Below are 20,500 nucleotides of genomic sequence, written 5' to 3' on the forward strand. Positions count from 1 at the left end.
TAAGAGGAAGATACGAGTTTGTTGAGTATATTGGGGTAAAACTATGGAATGGTTTATGTTTTTTAGATTGAATTGGAATGGAGCATGTCCACAAGAATGGAGACCTGGGTCGTTAGATTTATTTGAAGTTGTGTATTAGGTCAGTGGGTTTTTCAAAGTTCAGATTTTTTTTTATTTTGTTTTTTATTTTTTTGGGTTTGGGATAGATTGTAGAAATTACTTACCTGATAATTTCATTTTCCTTAATGTAGACAGATGGACTCAGGACCAATGGGTATAATGTGCTCCTGATAGCAGTTGGAGACAGAATCAGATTTCAATCTGACATTAGCACTACATGTACCCGTGCACGAGGTTCTGATCTTCAGTTTTCTCCTCGAAAAGCAATTATGGATATATGTGTGTTTGGATAATTTCGATTAACTTGGTTAACTTGAGTAACTTGATTACTCAGATTGGTTGACGTACTTTCTAGCTGGAGACCACCAAGGCACTCAACTGAGAAGCACCAACACTTGGTGATATGGGTGTCTGAACTAGAGATAAGGGTTGGCTTACCCGTGCTTATGTTGCTCTCGGGGGGAAGTTCCCCCGAGGATTCTTGAGTACAAGGCAGCCATGGGTGGAGTGCTGAATCCATCTGTCTACACTAAGGAAAATGAAATTATCAGGTAAGTAATTTCTACATTTCCTAGCGTGTAGCAGATGGACTCAGGACCAATGGGATGTACAAAAGCTACTCCCCCGAACCGGGTGGGAGGCTGCCCGTGGCCCATTTAGTACTGCCTTTGCGAATGCTGTGTCCTCCTTGGCCTGAACAACCAGGCGATAGAATCTTGAGGAGGTGTGGATGGAGGACCATGTTGCCACCCGATAGATCTCTGCGGGTGACAGATTCTTGGTTTCTGCCCAGGACACTGCCTGGGCCCTTGTGGAATAGGCCTTGACTTGTAGAGGTGGAGGCTTGCCTGCCTCTACGTAGGCCGCCTTGATTACTTCTTTGATCCTGCGGACTATGGTTGCCCACGAGGCCGCTTCCCGTTGCTTCTTCCCGCTGAGAAGAACGAATAATCCGTCTTTCGTACAGATTCTGATCTTTCCAGGTATCAGACTAGGAGTCTGCCGACATTCAGGTGGCGAAGAAGGCATGAGTCTTCCGAGTCCTTATGCTTGTCTGGAGATGGCAGCGAGATGGTTTGGTTTAAATGGAAGTGAGAAAGCATCTTTGGCAGGAAGGAGGGTACAGTGCACAGATGTATGGATCCTGGCATGAATCTGAGGAACGGGCTCCCGGCATGATAGTGCTTGAAGTTCGGAGATTCGATTGGCTGAGCAGATTGCCACGAGGAACACCGTCTTCAAGGTCAGGAGCCGTAGGGACAGACCGCGAGTTGATCTGAACGAAGCTCCCACTAGGAAGTCTAACACTAGATTGAGATTCCATAGGGGTATCGGCCACTTTAGAGGTGGCCGAATGTGCTTGACCCCTTTTAAGATGCGGGAGACGTCTAGGTGGGCCGCTAGGCTGGTGCCGTCCACCATGGGTCTGAAGCTGGCCAGGGCAGCCAGTTGCACCTTGATGGAGTTGAGAGACAACCCTTTGTTCACGCCGTCCTGCAGAAATTCCAGGATCATGGGGATTTTGACTGTCTGTGGAAGGATGTCGCGGTCCTCACACCAGACTTTGAATATTCTCCATACTTGTATATATGTTAAGGAGGTGGAGAACTTGCGCGCTCGGAGCAGTGTGTAAATCACTGGTCCTGAGTATCCACTCTTTTTCAGGCGAGACCTCTCAATGGCCAGACAGTAAGCGAGAATCTCGTTGGGTCTTCGTGGAGGATCGGTCCTTGCTGGAGTAGATACCTGTGTGGAAGTAGGTATAGAGGGTTTCCCGCCAGAAGTCTTCGCATGTCTGCGTACCACGGTCTTCTTGGCCAGTCCGGGGCCACTAGAAGTACCAGCCCTCTGTGGTGTTCTATCTTGTGGATGATTCCACCCAGTAGTGGCCATGGAGGGAAGGTGTATAGTAGGTCCTCTTGTGGCCAGGTCTGGACGAGGGCGTCAATTCACTGGGACAGCAGTTCCCGTCTTCGGCTGAAGACCTTGGGAACCCGGGTGTTGGACCCAGTTGCCAGAAGATCCATGGCTGGGGTTCCCCAGTGGTTTACTATCCGCTGGAAGGCTGCTGTAGACAGTGTCCATTCCCCCGGATCCAGACTCTCTCTGTTCCATGCCGACTCTTCTTTGTCCCATTGCCCTTGAGCCATTAGCTCCTGGCAGTGGGCTCCCCATCATCGCAGGCACACATCCATGGTGAGCAAGGTCCATTCCGGTGAGGATAGGCTTGTTCCCTCACTCAGATGGTCTTCTTGTAGCTGGTTCCAAACCTTCGCCGGTAGCTGGAGGGGGGCAGAGTAGTTTTGAGACATCGGGTTCCACTGTGACAATAGGGAATGTTGTAGGGGCCGCATGTGAGCCCTTGCCCACGGGACAACTTCTATGATTAATGCCATGAATCCGAGGACTTGGAGATAGTCCCATGCCATGGGAAGGATGGAGTTCAACAATGTTGTTCCATCAATCTCTTTCTCCTTGTAGGGGGAAGGGTGACTTTGTTCCATTTGGCGTCGAACCAGACTCCCAGGTACTCTAGGGAATGGGAGGGCTGCTGCAGTAGTTCCTTGACTCTGGTGGTTGCTTGATGGCTTTCCACTGGTGATTTTGCTCTGATCAGCCAATCGTCCAGGTATGGGTGCACGAGGATTCCTTCTTTCCTCAGTGTCGCCGCTACTACCACCATGATCTTGGTGAACGTTCGGGGAGCCGTAGCTAGCCTGAATGGAAGGGCCTGGAACTGGTAGTGATGGCCCAGTATTGCAAAGAGTAGGAAACGCTGGTGGATGTGATGGATCGGTATGTGGAGATAGGCTTCTGATAGATCCAGGGAGGTCAGGAATTCTCCCGGTTGTACCGCCTTTATGACCGAACGCAGGGTTTCCATGCAGAAGCGGGGTACTTTCAGGTAGCGATTTACGGTCTTGAGGTCCAGTATGGGCCGGAATGTTCCCTCTTTCTTGGGCACGATGAAGTAGATGGAATAGTGCCCAGAACTTTGTTGGTGCATGGGCAATTATTGCCTTTAGGGTGAGGAGTTTTGATAGTGTGGTTTCCACTGCCTTCCTCTTGGAGGGTTCGTGGCATGGAGAAATCACAAACTTGTCCGGGGGATGCTGTGGAAGTCCAGGTAGTATCCCTCTCTGATGATGGATAGGACCCAATTGTCCAACGTTATTTCAACCCATCTTTGGTAGAATAGAGCGAGTCTGCCCCCTATGATCTCTTCCTGCAGATGGGTCTGCTGATTCTCATTGCATGTTGCGGCTGGGGCCTGGTCCCGAGCCAGCTCCTCTTTTGTTGTGTCTGTTCTGAAAGAACTGTCCCCTGCCGGCGGGGCAAGGGGCTTGGAAAGTGTTTTTGTATGGTCTAAAACACTGGGATCCTCTGCCCTTGGGTGCCTGGGGAGAGGGGAGTTGGTTCCTCTTGTTTTTGTCCTCCGGTAGACGGGGTACTGGGGACTCGCCCCATTTGTCGGCTAATTTGTCCAGTTCGCTTCCAAACAGGAGTGTTCCTCTAAAGGGCATTCTCGTGAGCTTTGTGTTAGAGGTTGCGTCGGCTGACCAGCTTCGGAGCCAGAGCTGTCTTCTGGCTGCCACTATGGATGAGAGGCTCCTGGCTGAGGTGTGTACCAGGTCTGAGGTTGCATCTGTGAGGAATGATATTGCCGGGTCTAATGCCTCGATTGGCGTAGTTGCGTCCCTGGCCATAGCCAGGGAAGCATGTGATACCACGGCGCAGCAGGCAGCGATCTGTAAGGTTATAGCTGATACATCGTGAGACTGCTTGAGGATGGATTCCTGCCATCTGTCATTGGCATTCTTGAGTGAAGCTCCTCCCTCGACTGGTATGGTAGTGCGCTTTGTGGTGGCGCAGACCAGGGCGTCGACCTTGGGAAACATCAGGAGTTCCTTCGTTGCGGGGTCCAAGGGGTAGAGAGCTTCTAGGGCTCGCCCTCCCTTAAAGGTGGCCTCTGGAGTGTCCCATTCCAGGTTGATCAGTTGTTGTACGGCCTGTAGTGTAGGAAAATGGCGTGAGGTCTAGCAGAGCCCGGCCAGGAAGGGGCTTGCCTTGGACTCTGCTGTGTTGCATGTGTCTGGGATGGCCAATGCCTTCAGGCTCGTGGCTACGAGATCTGATAATTCGTCTTCTGGAAAGAAGCGCATCATGGTTCGATACGGTGCTGTTCCTGAAGGGATTTCCCCCTCTTCCAGGGGTTCTGATTCCTCCTCAGAGTCATCTGTGCCCCCTAAGGGGAGGTATTTGTCCAGGGGAGGCTCAACTGGTGGAGGCTGGGAGGGGCCTGGGAGGTTCTGGACTACTGGCAGGGGTTGTGGTTGAGCTGCTGGTGGCCCTGTCTGTGCATGGATGTAAGAATGCAGCTCAGCAAAGAAAGCCGCCCAGGCACTGGGTCCGACGGCACTCCCCGAGGGCCCCCACTGTAGAGGGGCTGAGTCGGGAATAGAGAGGTCTGGGGTAGTCTCGCTGGTGAATCCAGAGTCCTCTACAGGCTGAGGGGGACCTTGTCTCGGTTCCCCCCAAGCTTCTTCGCATAGAAGGCACAGGGCGGAAGTCACCTCGGGCTGCGCCACTCTCAGGTGGCACGCCGGACAGAGGGCTGGACCCTTAGCTGTCTTAGACAGTGGTGCCATGATTTGTGTGTGTATCCTGTACAGGTGTGCGTGCCGGGAAGCCTGGATATGTGCTCTGGGTGCACCTACGTTGTGCGCGTAGGAGCGAAAGATGCAAGCATAGCTGTGCGCACGGGCCTAGATGTGCGCTTGGCACCCTTGAGCATGCCGCTGTGCACCCAGCCCCGATGTGCGCGTCGATGTGTGCACGGCGCAGATGCGCACAAGTACTTTGTGCACCCAGCTGGCCACTGTGCGGACGATGTGGCGACCAGGGGGGGGGGGGGTGTAAGTCGCCGGCGACCACGCGGTAAGATGGCGGCCCCTTCAAGGGGTCTCCACGTGGGAGGACCCTCTTGCTGAATTGGGGTCTAGCCTGGACGGGGCTGCTCAACCCGATTGTACAGACGCCGGAGGGACAATCTGTGCGGCTGTCCGAGCCTCGGAGAGCGGAGACTTAGAGAAAGTTTTCTACCTTACCTTGTCTCGGCGCTTCTCAGTCCTCTGCCAGGCGGTCTCCAGCTACGGGGGGAGAGGGAATTACTTTCACCGCCGCGCTCGGTTTTGCTCCTGCTGCCTCTCAACCGCTCCCCCTTTTCAGGGTGCTAAGTCCAAGCCGGGTCAGCTGCCGGATCGAGGCTGCCTCTCAGCCACTCCCTTTCCCAGGGGCTAAGTCCACACCGGGACCAAGGCTTACTTCTGAGGGATCTCGGAAATCACCTCAGGAAATCTTGACTGGGGGAGAGACCCTTAGGTATCACCGCAGGAGAACGGGGCTCGTTTTGGAAGTAAGGTTTTCTTAGTTTCTTCTTTAAATTTGGAGTTTGGTTTTCTAATGCTGTGCAAGTGTGTGTGAAGTCTCAAACTGCTATGGAGACGGAAAAAACTGAAGATCAGAGCCTCATGCACGGGTATATGTAGTGCTGACGTCAGATTGAAATCTGATCCGTCTCCAACTGCTATCAGGAGCACACTATACCCATTGGTCCTGAGTCCATCTGCTACATGCTAGGAAATTTGGTATTTAAAATGATTTAACATTTTTGGTAAATATGTTTTGTAGAATTGCAATTCCCCTGATGAAGCCGTGAGGGTGAAACAAGGGTCCCATGTAGGGAGCTATCACATGGAAGTAATTGGGTATCCAAACTTTGGAATGACGATCATTTTGTGAAATAGCCAATTGATGTCTTCTCTTTCAGAGGAGAATTGTGAAGGAATGGATCTGCTAAGCGACGAACATTTAAGTGGTGTAATTACAGTGATGCTATGGAACTGTGATTTGATTAACATTTTGTTAAAAAGGATGGTGAAGAAGTGAAAGGTTTTTTTGAGTATGGAAATGATGTAACAACTATTTTGTGAAAACTGATGAACATTGTACAAAACTACAGTTTTGATTATGTATATGAGTATTAGGATGGGATGCTTTTAATGTATGAGTGGGAATGAGTGTTTTGGTATTTACTAATATTTGAGAGTCTGGTGTAATTCCACCCACATTTTGTTACCACAGAGAATCTATACATGCTTCAATGAACTTGATTCTCTCGAGTTGGAATTAGATTTGATTTCTCAAAATTGATTAGAAACCTCAGGGACTGCAGAAGTTGTAATGATATTTGCAATGAGATTAGTACAACTTCCTGGGAATTTTCTGTCACCGGTCAATTGTCCAGGTAAGGGAAGACTTAAGTGCTACTACTACAGCTAGGCACTTCATGAAGATTGTCAGTGCTGATGACAGGCCGAAAGGAAGTGCTGTCTACTGGTAGTGGGAAGAGTCCACTATATAGCACAGGTAATGCCAGTTGGAAGGATGGATGGCAATGTGAGCATATGCATTCTTTGAATCCAGAGCGCACATCCATTTCTCCTTCTGGATGAAGGGGAGGATCATGTGGAGGAAATTTATTTTGAATTTCTGCTGGAGTATGTGCTTGTTCAGGCTTCTTAAATCCAGGATGGGTCTCAGTCCCCCCTATTTCTTGGGGATGAGGAAGTGGAGGGAGTAGAACCCTTGGCCGTATAGATTGGAAGGAATTGGTTCTTTTGCTCACTGATCAAGAAGTAGCTGCACCTCTAGGCAGAGTTGAATTGAGTGAGATGGATCCAAATTGAAGTCTGAACAATGAAAAAGCATGGGAAGCCTGGAGAAATGCAAGCAGTATCAAGACTCCACAAGTTTGAGAACACAGCAGTTTTTTGTCACTCCTTCAGTTAGTAATGGATTCTCCCTCCTGTAGGAGGGAAGTTGCTGGATTTGAAAGCTATTAAAACTTTTATCCAGATTTGGGCTGGATTTATGTGTGGCATTTTGCTGATGGCATTCACGTTGTCTGGGATGAAACAGAAGTTGATGCTGTGGAAGTACGAGGCGACATCTGGTAACACTGGAATTGCCGAAAAGAGCATCTCTGGAAGGATGACCTTTTATAATAGGATGCCTTGTGGAAACTTGTTCTGGTCTTACAAAGGAGGACCGGATCACTACATTGTTCCTTTATTTGCGCCACTGTTTCTCTGAGCTTTTCTCTCCATCTGTCATCGAAGCAGAGCACATCTGTCAACTTTTCGTAGGATTCTTGAAAGCTACTGGCTCTGAACTAGGCTATGCAGTGCACTGTGATTGAGGCTGAGGGGGAACGTGCAGTAGTGTCAAAAACCTTGTAGACTAAACAAATCAGATGGTGGTTGAGAGTAAGTCTAAATGATCAATTTTCTCGATAGAGGAAAGTGAATAGTGGAGTGTCCTAGGGATCTGTACCAGGACCACTGCTTTTTAAAATGGTTATTTATGACCTATAGATGGGAACATGTGAGGTGATCAAATTTGCTGATACAAAATTATTCAAAATTGTTAAATCACAAGAGAATTGTGAGAAAGGACCTGGGACAATAGCATTCAGATGATTTAATGTTCACAAGTTCAAAGCGATGCATGTAGGGAAGAGTAACCCAAATTACAGCTACACAATGGAAGGTTCCACATTGGGAATCATCACCTAGGAAAAGGATCTAGGCGTCATCGTGAATATTTGTATTTTGTATTTATTAAAATGTATTAATCGCTTGCATCAAGGCCCTAAGCGATATACATAAAAACATATATAATTGATACAATAACAAATTTTAAAATATTTAAAACAAACTTACACAAAGACTATGACAATTACTATTTATAATGAAAATAGCCATCTTGAAGTTTATATTCAAGTTACCTGCATAATCAGTAATGGAGTAAAAAGCAGAGTCAAACAAAAGCCAGTCCTAGCAAAAAAGACTTTAGGAGTGTTAAAAATTTTTGTGCACTCTGTAAATCGTAGGGCTTCAGGAATTGTATTCCATCACAATGGCGCAGCAATAGAGAATGCACAATCCCTTGTTACAAGCAATCTTGCTATTCTTACTGATGGGACTTCATTGAGGCCTCTCTGTTGAGATCGACGAGTTTTTGTTGTTTGGGAAATTAATAACAGAGAATTTACCCATGGGAACGAGCTAGTACTGAGCAATTTATGAATTATCAGTAGAACTTTATACTGAATCTGAAACTGGCCAGGTAGCCACTGAAACTGGACCAATGTCAGGATGATATGGTCAGTCATTTCTTTCCACTAATTAGTCAAGCTATAGGATCTATTAGTATCTATAGAGTCTTAGTGTAGAGTCTATTAGTATCTATAGAGTCTTAGTGTAGAGTCCTATATTTACAGCATTTCAATAGTCTATCATAAGTAGTATAGATGCTTGAACTATCAATTTAAATTCATCAGGAGATTTTCTTAGAGATTTTTTAGGCTGCAAAGTACCCAAAGCTTATACAAACCATTCCTTATGACCATTTTGATATGATGGTGAAACAATTTAGTATCTAGCCTTATCCCAAGGCTTCTTGCATGTGGGAGAATGGAAAATTTATGATCATTCAAGATTTTTGAGCAAGGAATGGAATTATCATGAACACTGAATTAACATGAATTCAGTTTTAGAACTGTTCAGGGCCAATTTGTTGTGTCGAAGCCATTGTTTAATGGCTGATAAGCAGATTCCAATTTAGCTAATAGTATCATACCATGTAAGAAGTGCTTTGATGAAAAACTGGAAGTCATCTGCAAATATTCTGTAACCTTCACATCATCCTGCTAAAATCTTGCAGATGGGTGCAAGATAAATGTTAAATAGTAACGAGGAGCAGGCAGAGCCTTGGGGTACACCAGTGTGATTTGTAAACCATGTGGAGCTCTCATCCCATTTTTATTTGAGACAATCATTGAGACAGATAGGACGAAAACCATGATAATACATGACCAGCAATGTCACATTCCCTCAGTTGAAAATGTAGAATGTCATGGTCTAGTGTATCAAACATGGAAGATATAGCCAGCATTACCAATACGTAACTAGAACCACCATCTAGACCTCTCCTTAAATTATCAAGCAGTGATACCATAAGAATGTTGGTATTTAGGAATTTCCTGAAGCCAAATTGATATGGGTCAAGAATGTACCGTTCAACAAAATCTGACAATTGCTTTAGGCCCTTAGATGTAAATTATAAGGAGGAAATTGGCTTATAGTTAGCAGGGTTAGAAGAATCTAATCCATGTTTTTTCAAAAGAGGTCTTACAACTGATTTTTTTAATGCAGCTGGAACAATTCCTTCAGCCTGTGATAAGTTCACACAGTGGTTAGAGCAGGGGCAATGGACAGCTCTACAAACGTTTATAATGGGTATGCTATAAGTGTTTAAAGGACAAAATGAAGATTTCATCTTTGCAATGATATTGGAAACCTCACTCATAGATGAGATGTCAAAATTAGTCCAGATTGGTTCGGATGTAGATGAAATATCCGTATACCAGGATGGTATTGCCTGAAAGGTGATGAGCAAGTCAGAAATTTTAGCATGATTGAATATGTTGAAATCCTCTGCTCAGTGTGCAGCCACAGCCAAGAAAGCAAATAGAATGTTAGGAATTATTAGGAAAGGAATGGAGAATTAAAACAGAGAATATCATAATGCCTCTGTATCACGCAATGCACCTTGGGTATTGTGTGCAATTCTGGTCATTGCATCTCAAAAAAGAGATAACAGAATTAGAGAAGGGCGACCAACAAGAGAAAGGGGATGGAACAATTCCACTGTGAGGAAAGGCTAAAGAGGTTAGGACTCTTCAGTCTGGAGAAAAGATGGCTAAGAGGAGATATGATAGAGGTCTATAAAATAAGTGGAGTAGAATGGGTAGTAAATGAAAATCAGTTTACTCTTTCATAAAGTAAAGACTAGGGGACAACACAATGAAGTCACTAGGTAATACACTGTAGACAAAAGGAGAAAATATTTTTTTCCTCAATGCATAATTAAACTCTGGAATTCGTTGCTGGAGGATGTAGTAAAAACTGTTCGTGTAGCAGGATTTAAAAAAAGATTAGACAAGTCTATAAACCATTATTAAGATGGACTTGGGTATATAACCCTGGGATAAGCGCATGGAATCTATTGACCTTTTAGGATCCTGTCAGGTACTTGTGACATGGATTGGTCACTGTTGGACTTGATGGACTCTCGGTTTTACCCCGTTTGGCATGTTCTTATGAGGGTATATGACACCAGTATCTCTGGCCGGAAGAAAGGGCTTCAATCTTTCTAAACAGTCATGTAAGTATTGGACCACGTAGAATTGGTGGCTAGAAATCCTTGCAGTTAGCATGGAGCTTTGAAATATCTTTTTTTCGAAAATTGTCTAGGAGTCTGGGATCCTTTCCTGGTTCAGTATTTGAGTATATTCTAATTTTCTTTGCTTTCTTTACAGCTAATTTTACCATTACAAATTGATGGGATAGTTATACAATTCCAAATCCTGGAGATATTTGTACCCTGTACATAAGGTTTCGTTTCCTTAATACTAGGATGCAGGTAACAGGATTTTCCCACATTCTCATTTGCAATTCTTGCAGAATTTAATGGATTGGAAGAGATGCTGGCTTGGATGGTATTTATAGAATTTGGAGGAGACCCATAACATTTGTGCAAGGGTCTTTGTCCTTATGCACATTTATTGCAAGGGCTTTTCCCAACTTGTCCAGTATGAAAGGTCTTCCAGGGAAGATAAGTGTTCTGGAAGGGAGTTGGACGGTATCTCTGTTGAATCCTCTTCAAAACTCTGAGGTGAGGGAATACTAATCCAGGACTCCAGTGAAGAAGATGGTGACTGAGGCAGGGTCCTTGGTTACCTTGGAGGGATCTGGTGCACCTCCTGTGAGTGACTAGAGTACTGCGAAAGAAGGTCACAGGCTAGGAACATCCTTGCAGGGGTTCTGATGATGTATAAGTGTGAACTGAAGACAGTGGGATTTCATGGGAGTAAAATGGAAATCCTGGAAATGAGAGCTTGGATGGTATCCTCTTTTGCCTTAGCCACTAAAGAGGTAAAGAACTCCTTCACTAATTTTACTACTTGGTCAAATGGCTGGTGTACCCTTTGACTTGGTGTGAGTGGTAGTACATCCTCCTCTGAGACTGACCAGAATATCTTACGAGCTCTATAAATTTGAGACAGAGGTCAGTTGGAAATTAGAGAGCAAATTGGATCTGATGTCTCTAGTTGCAGTCTTTGGCCTAGTAATTTTCTTGTCCTGACCGTTCTGGTGATTTGATTGAGGGAAAGGTATCATGTCTCCTCTGAACCTATAAACCAACTCGTGTAACCCACATATAGTTGTGTAGGGAGAATTGCATCCAAAACAATGCTTCTGACTGCAAGGGCATCCAGGAATGATGTGTAGATAATTTATGTATCGATGGTGCCGGGGTATAATGCGCAAATGGCACTCCATGCAACTGCCCACTGCAGCTCTGTGCGTCAATAAGGTTTCATATGTCGATGGCACCAATGCACTCAAGTGTCTATGCTTTTTTAATGCAGAGCGCGAGTGTTCCACAGACTGGAGCCCCAAGGATTCAGCTTGTTCTTCTATCCGGGAAGATATTTTGGAAGAGCTCCTGTTCAACTCCTTTCCTGGTGAGGCAGATAAAACTGTGCTGCAGGAGGATAGACTATGGCTTGTCTGATCCTTTCGCAGTTCTTCCATTTTGTAGGCCCTTGCCTTCTGTGTACATGGGGACATCCATCCACAGTTATAACAATTAACCTGGTTGTGGTCAGGACACAGGCAAATGTAACAAAACTCATGTACATCTGTAATTGTTATTTTTCTCTGCTGAAAATACAGTCCTTAAAACCACTTACTGTGGTCTTCTTTCCTGACTCTGAGGAAGAAGGCTTCTTGCTTCTCTTTTTTAGCACTGAAAAGTACTGTTTAGAAGCAGCAAGGCAACTTTTTCATAGCAAATAGTATAGATTATTAGAAAAAGTGAGAGATCATACGCGTCCGTGCTGCTGCTAGGATGAAGAAGACTGAGGGGGCTCACAAGGCAATACCCATGCAGGAACTCCCGTACATATTCAGTACAGCAAAAATGTGGAAATCTTGTCCGAGTACTCGGTATCAACAGTTGTGCAGACTCTTAAGTATCGGAACTTATAGCAGAATCCTGATGCAGAGCAACTTCGAAACATGTTACAATGTCAGGACAGTTTTTGATGACTGTTAATACCAAGTACTTAGAGAAGAATTCCACATTTTTGCAATATAAGTTTGTCATTTATTATTTAAGTTGTCACGTGTGGTGAATATACGATAGTATATTTTCAGTTTGGGACATTCTGAATAGACCATATGATTTTTCAATTCCAAAAATAAGAAGTTATCCCATTATGATGATCATTTAAACATTTTTTTTAATTTGGAAAGGACATATAGATACTGTATATGTTGGTGAATTTTTTTTTTTTATTTATCATTTTTTTCACCTGGTGGGTTTATATTCTAAATCTATGAACATTTCACTGCTTAATGAACTGTTGTACTGATATCCTCAACAACAAATTGTTTTCTCCAGTTGAATAACAAAATCGATTCTGTGCTGGTTAATGGAAACAGTAAACATTAATCAGTTGTTTACTCTTTCGAAAAGTACAAAGACCAGGGGACCCACAATGAAGTTACTGTGTAATACATTTAAAATATGAAAAAATATTTTTTTTTTACTGAATGCATAATTAAGCTCTGGAATTCGTTGCCAGAGGGTGTGGTAAAAGCTTTTTGTGTATTGTGTTTAAAAAAAGATTTTGACAAGCTCCTGGGGAAAAGTCCATAAAACATTAAGGTGGAGTTGCAGAAATCCCCTGCTTATTCTTGGGATAAGGAGCTTGGAATTTATCTACCCCTTGGGATTCTGCCAGGTACTTGTGATCTGGATTGGCCTCTGTTGGAAACAGGATGCTGGGCTTGATGGAACCTTGGTCTGACCCAGTAAGGCAAGTTCTTATGTTTTTATGTTAATACTTTTCTCTAGAGCAGTAATGTTTAAAAGTCTAACTACAACATAATTTGAATTTTTGTGACTTGTGGAAATGTTTTCCCAATCAAGACAGGTTCCCAGGGCAGTGGCACATGCATGAGATGGGGGAGGTGTAAATCATTAAAGCTATAAAGGGCAGGACAGTGGGGGGGATGAGACAGTCCTGGCAGATTTCTAACCCAGGCTGTGTGTGATAAGGAAGGAGACTTCCCTGGCACTACAGGGAAGAACTGCTATTTAGTATTTAAGTTACAGAAGATTAGAGCTGAAACACCAGATCTTATGAGCTGGCATTTCTGCTCTTTTTATAAATCATTACAAGCAGCTCTCACGTTACCCTCTAGCTGCATCTGAGCCCCGATAAAGAACATTTGTTCTTACCTGTTAATTTTCATTCCTATAGTACCACAGATCAGTCCAGACTCCTGGGTTTTGCCTCCCTTCCTCCAGGTGGAGACAGAGAAATTTTCACAGCCACCAGCACATAACCTGGTGTAGCACCTGCAGTCCCTCAGTATTACTATGTACCCAAGCAGATAAAGCAACACCTTCAACAAATTTTAGAATCATTAACCCTCGAACGAGCAGAGGAAGGAATGTATATCCATAAACAATTTTGAAGCCTTTGAGGTAAAAAAAACCAGCCTGTGCCATTCTTCAAACAATAAAGTAAACAGGACAAAAGACAGATCGAGCGGACTCTCTAAATGTACACTCACCCTTGGGCGGGTCTCTGGACCCATCTTTGGGTCTACAGGAACGAAAATTAGCAGGTAGGAACCAATTTTCCTTTTGCTGTACATACCCAGATCAGTCCAGACTCCTGGGTTGTACCAAAGCTTCCCTAACCTGGATGGGTCTTGTAAGAGTCCCACTTGAAGGATGCTCTCTCTGAAACTAGCAACTTCCAGTGCATGAATGTCCAATCTATAGTGTCTGGCGAAGGTATGCAAAGATTTCCAATTTGCCATCCTGCAAATCTCTTGCAGGGACACTAGCTAACATTCTGCCTAGGAGGCTGCCTGGGACCGGGTTGAATGAGCCCTTAACCCCTCCGGGACAGGATGACCTTAACAAATGTAAGCAGAATCAATGGCCTCCTTCAACCAACGGGCAATCGTGGCCTACAAAGCCTTCTAACCCTTTTTTGCACCACTCCACAGCACAAAAAGGTGATCCGACAATCTAAAACTGTTAGTAACCTCTATGTATCGTAGAAAAGCGCATCTGTCATCGAAATGTCTTAAGTTTTTGGCATGAGGCATACCAAGCTCCAGATGTGGAAAAGCTGGAAATTCCACTTATTGACTTAAGTGGAACGCCAAAACCAATTTTGGCAGAAAAGACGGAACCGTCCTCAACAAGACTACCGAATCCGAGATCCGTAAGAAAGGCTCCCTGCATGACAAGGCTTGAAGTTCAGAGATCCTTCTGGCTGAACAAATAGCCATCAAGAATACCACCTTCAAAGTGAGATCTTTTATGGTAGCCCTTTTAAGAGGCTCAAACGGCGCCGCACACATGCCCTTGAAGACTAAATTAAGGCTCTAAGACGGACACACAGAACAAGCTGAAGGCTGTAAATGCTTCGCCCCTCTGAGGAAACACACCACATCCAGATGTGCCGCCAGGGGCTTTCAATGAATCTTACCTCGAAAACAGCCCAGGCCGAGACCTGCACTCTCAGGGAGTTGAAAGACAAACCTTTTGTCAACCCTCTCTGCAGAAAGGACAGACGCTCGCCACGGATCAATCCTTTGATCAGTGCACCAAGACTCGAAAATCCTCCACACCCTAACTTACGCCAAAGAGGTGGAAGTCTTTCGAGCCTGCAACAGAGTAGTAATAACATCCTCAGGCTATCCCTTCTTTCTTAATCGCTGCCTCTCAAAAGCCAAGCCTCAAGACAAAAGTGATCTGCCTGATCTAAAAATGTGAGTCCCTGTCGTAGCAAGTTTGGAAGATATCTCAGCCTCAGCAGGACATCCAGTGCTAGATTGACCAGATCCGAAAAACAAGAACTCTGAGGCCACTCAGGAGCCACTAGAATTACCCTTCCTGGATGAACCTCTATTCTCACTACCTTGCCCACCAGAGGCCACGGTGGACATACATATATCAGGATGTCACTTGGCCAAGGAAGAACCAGGACATCGACCCCTTCTGCTCCTTGCTTTCTCCTGTGACTGAAGAATAGAGGAGCCTTGGCATTTAGCTGAGTCACCATTAGATCCATATGAAGAATGCCCCATCTGCAGGTAATGAGACGCATTGCTTCTTCCAACAGCTCCCATTCTCCAGGATTCAACTGCTGACAGCTAAGAAAGTCGACCTGCACATTGTCGGTCCCCGCAATGTGGGAGGCTGCTATCAAAGACAGATGCTGCTTCGCCCAACACATCAGCATCTCCGCTTCCTGAGCCACTGCTTGACTCTTAGCGGTTGATGCAGGCAACCATCGTCGCATTGTCGGACAGGTATCCTGACCTGGTAGTGGTGCAACAGAAGTAAAAACACCTGGAGGGCTAAAGATAGACCACAATGCTTCCTCTGACGACCATTGCCCTTGGATTGACTGGGACTGGCACACTGCTCAACTGGAGATGCTGGCATCGGTAGTCACCACCATCCACTATGGAACCTCCAAGTCCACTCCACAGCACAAATAGCAGCAAGAAAGCCACCATGACAGACTGGACCTTGATGAGTCGATAAGCGGTAGGGGAAGATGAAACTGCTCCAACACTGGATCTCAGTGGGATAGCAATGCCTGCTGAAGTGGTTTCATATGAGCAAACACCCAGGGAACGAGTTCCATGGTAGATACCAAGTAATCCCAGACCCTGGGCACACGGGCCTGCAAGAGACTCCACACCTTGGACTGTAACTTGAGCATACACTCCTACGTGAGAAAAACCTTCCTCACTCAGGTATCGAAACATGCCCACAGAAAATTCAAGACTTGCGAAGGGAGAAGCTGGCTCTTGGATTGCAAGCAGCACATCACTATCTCTACTGCTTACCTGCATAGATCTTGTGACTTTGCTCGAATCAGCCAGTCATCCAGATATGGGTGCACCAGCCTGCCCTCTTTCCTGAGGGCTGCCACTACCACTGCCATCACCTTGGTGAAGATCCGGGGAGCAGTCGCCAATCCAAATGAAAGAGCGCAAAATTGAAAATGCTCTCCTAGTACCATGAACCGGAGAAATCTTTGATGGTCTGGATGGATCCCAATATGCAGATACGCCTCTGTCAAATCCAAGGATGGCAAAAACTCTCCTCTTCGCACCGTTGCGATGACAGAACGCAAAGTTTCCATTCGAAACCGAGGAACTTTGAGAGCTAGATTCACTTTCTTTAAGTCTAGAATTGGGTGGAACACTCAGTCCTTTTTGGGCACCACAAATTAAATGGAGTAACGACCCATTCCTTGCTCCTGCGGAGGCACGGGAACTATGGTCGCTAGCAGACGTTCGAGAGTCTGAAGCACAATCCGCTTCTTTTCGGCCAAGACACATGGAAACACCATAAATAGGCTTCGCAGAGGGTAACCTTGTTCTATCACGCTTAGAACCCACTGGTCCGACGTGATCTTGGCCCACTCCTCGTAAAACTGAGTAAGATGACATTCTATCACCGGGATGGAGGAGTGGGTCAGCCTCCATTCATTACGAAGGCTTGGCTCCGCCAGACCCCTGGCTGGAGCTTTCCCTGCCCAGTCTATGGGCCCAAAAGGACTGATTCCAGGATTGCGACCTCCCCGAGGCCTGCCTCTTGTCCAGTAGCTGGAGCTCTGCCGGAAGTGCCTCTGCCCCTGGAACCACAAAAGCTTTACCAGCTGATTCAAGTCATCACCAAAAAGAAGCTTGCCCTTGAACAGCAATGCTCAAGCTGAGCCTTTGAGGAAACATCAGCTAAGAACATGCCATACTGGGTCAGACCAAGGGTCCATCAAGCCCAGCATCCTGTCTCCAACAGTGGCCAATCCAGGCCATAAGAACCTGGCAAGTTCCCAAAAACTAAGTCTATACCATGTTACTGCTACTAGTAGTGGCTGATCAATTCCCCAACCAGAGAAGCTTCCTGGCGGAAACTGCGGACATCATCATTCTGGACGAAGTATGGATGAGGTCATATAAGGCATCAGCGCCATAAGCAACTGCAGCCTCTAGGTACTCTGCCTGCTGAGACTCGAGGGTGACATATCCCTATGTTCCTGTACCTGCTGCATCCACCGCAGAGATGTTCTAAGCATAAAACTGCTACAGTCAGCCGCCTGGATGCTTAGCGTTGACACCTCAAATATATTTTTAAGATGCAACTCAAGCTTCTTGTCTTGCACATCTTTCAGAGTGGCGGCCTCTCCTACTGGAATGGTCATCTTTGTAACCGCCGAGATGGAGGCATCCACCTTCAGAACCAGGAGTTGTTCCAAAGTGTCCTCACCTTAAGGCCAGTCTCTGGAGTATCCCACTTTCTGACCATCAACTGCTTGACCGACAAACGGAAAAGGCTTTGCTGGACCTCTCAGGCCAGCCATGACCGGGTCCACATCCTCCTGGTCCGATTCCACTTGGGGTGCCGCTATGCCTAACTCTGCTAGGACATGCGGAATCAAGGGACCCAACTCCTCCTTCTGAAAAAGGTGAAGCACCTTGGGATCATCGCCCTTTACTGACAGAACCTTCTCCAGTTCAATGGACGGGTCCTGCGGGCCCGGATCAGGATCGGTGATTGTGGTGCCAACCCATCGGTGGCAATTCCCTATCAGATTCATCGGAGGAAACCTCCTCTAAAATCACTGACTTAGGAGGACCCTGGATCCACCAAGCTCATGTGGCTCCTGAGAGCTTGGACCTCTTCTCCAGTGGGGGTCCAGTGGCCCGACACTTATGCAAAGGCCAACCCATGGCCTCTCGGGCTAAAAATGCCTTGAGCATAAATTCAGGCGAAAAAGGGGAGAAATAATCCGAACCCTCATCCAGAGGATCCGACTTCCCCTCCAACTTCCCCCCGCAGACCCCTGGGCCTCCCCTCAGGGCTTAAATCGGCCGGAGAAAGTGTGGGTGGGAGATCCCCTCCCCCTGCTGCAAGCTGTGTTTTAGACATGAAGGTCCCCAAATGGCTGTCATTCCTGTGCTCAGTGGGGATGGATCCTCAGCCCCACACCGCACAGCTTTCGGCCCACCAGACTGGCACTGCCTGAGAGACGCTGCTGGCCCCCCCCCCACATGCCCTCACCGGCAGTGAGGCATCTGGTACAGTGGCTGACCCGCGACAGGCACAAAGATTCACTCCTACAAATGGAACATCGGAGATCCCGCAGCATTCTGAGGCGCAGCAGTGACCATGAGGGAAGTGAACCACCGGGAGAGCGAAAAAGAAAAAAATAACTATCCCTCGAACCATTTCCCAGCACCGCTGGCACCGGGAAATCAAAGGAAGGCCATGCAATCTCTTATTTCTTTTTCAACTTTATAAAAAAAGGAAAGAGACCAGAAAACAAAGACCACATATCAGGTTTATCTGAAGCATGGCAAAGGGTTCTTCCTGGACCACCAGCTTTCACCCCCCGACAGGTCACCAAGAGCAATTTAGGGTCCCCTACGGCCAGGAGGGATGGTCCCACCAGCACCTGACAACCTCCTAGGAGGGAAATGTCCTCTGGAGGACAAACTTCTATCCGCTTTCTTCTTTTTTTTTTGAGGTTTAGAACTGCAGGTTTTGCATCTCCTCCATCTGCTGGAGACAGAGAAGTACTGAGGGACTGCAGGTGCTACACCAGGTTACGTGCCGGTGGCTGTGAAACTTTCTCTGTCTCCATCTGCTGGAAGGGAGGCAAAACCCAGGAGTCTGGACTGATCTGGGTACATACAGGGGATGCAGAGTCAGCTGAGAGCTGGTGTGTTCAGCAAGCACAAATCCAGGAGGGACCTGGGAAAACGTTTCTCCTGCAGCACAGGGCTGACACAGCAACTGCACTCTCTGAATTTTCCATTTTCTTTTTTTTTTTTTTTTTTTTTTTATTTCTTAAAGTTCACTGATCACCACAAAATCTGAAAAATGCAACTAAGGAGAGAAAAGAAGTCCAACCAAGAACCCGGAGCTAGGAGACACCATGAGGCAGTTTCAGGCACTGTACAGGGTCACTCGTGAGATGGCACCACCTCTCCAAGGGACACAAGCAGCCTTCATATTAACCTCTGCACAATCACAGCATTAAGCAGGTTGGCTTCCTTCAGTGTTTGGGTCTCGTCCGACAACTCTTTGCTGGGAAAGGTGGTCATGAGAATGAAGCTGGTCGCTGCCATGGCTGGTCGGGCATCCACAATAAAGAGACGAATATCACAAATCCTGAGCAAACATGGTAGGGAGACAAGGGAAGAGGAGAAAAGTTATTTCTTGTACTTGTGGAGAACTTGTTTGATCTTCTCAAGAAAACACAAGAGTAAATCATTCTTCTACTACTTCTCACTTCTATAATGCTACTCAATGTACACAGCATTGTACAAACACACGTAAGAGACAGTCCCTGCTCTGCAGAGCTTACAATCTAATCAAGACAAACATGCAGGGCAAAGGAGACTTGGGGAATTTCATCTATTAAGAAAATGGTTAAAATCCATAAGGCTGCAAGTGGAAGAATCAGGGGTTGAGATTTGGGTTTTTAGACTGGATTTCAATAAAGCCAGACAGGGAGCATGATGCATCAGTTCAGGCAGTCTGTTTCAAGCATATGGCGCAGCCTGGTGGACAGCATGGGGTCGGGAATTGTCAGTAAAGGAGAAGGGCACAGATAGGAGTGACTTGCTTGATGAGGGGAGTTAACAAGGAGGGTGTAGGGGGAAATAAGAGAGGAGAAATAGTGAGGAGCTGCAGAGCGAAGGCTCTTGTTAGCAAGTACGAGCTTGAACTAAACGTGGAAGCTCCTACTTGAACTATATATAGGAAGCCAATTTAGTGACTTGAGAAGAGGGGTTATATAGGTGTAATGACTGGCGACAGTGGTGCTGCTGAATTTTGGACAGTTATGGCTCACTGGGAGACCTGTGAGGAGCAGGCTGCAACAGTCTAAGTGGGAAGTGACAAGTGTGGATCAGGACTCTGATAGTGTGTTCAGAAAGAAAAGGACAGATTTTGCTAATGTTAGAGAGAAAGAAACGACAAATTTCAGCAGTGTTTTGGATGTGTGTACAGCAGGAGAGAGAGGAGTTGAAGATGATCCCAAGAAGATGGGCTGAGGAGACTGGGAAGATAGTGAAATTTATACTTACCAGATAATTTCCTTTCCTTTAGTCCTAGCATTCCAGTCCACACTGCA

At 46.1% G+C, this 20,500-nt stretch overlaps 1 protein-coding gene across 2 annotated transcripts in view; it reads right to left on the reverse strand.

The window, feature by feature from the left end:
* Nucleotides 1-19,169: 19,169 nt before the first annotated feature.
* Nucleotides 19,170-20,500, reverse strand: part of NSFL1C (NSFL1 cofactor) — a 67,600-nt gene continuing 66,269 nt past the window's right edge. For both annotated transcript variants that reach the window (XM_029611325.1, XM_029611324.1), the window contains one exon: nucleotides 19,170-19,533. In XM_029611325.1, the coding sequence (XP_029467185.1) occupies nucleotides 19,371-19,533 (163 nt within the window). In that variant the 3' untranslated portion in view covers nucleotides 19,170-19,370. The remainder of the gene's footprint in view (nucleotides 19,534-20,500) is intronic.

Source organism: Rhinatrema bivittatum, chromosome 8 (genome assembly GCF_901001135.1).
Source record: "Rhinatrema bivittatum chromosome 8, aRhiBiv1.1, whole genome shotgun sequence".
Classification (NCBI taxonomy): Eukaryota; Metazoa; Chordata; class Amphibia; order Gymnophiona; family Rhinatrematidae; genus Rhinatrema; species Rhinatrema bivittatum.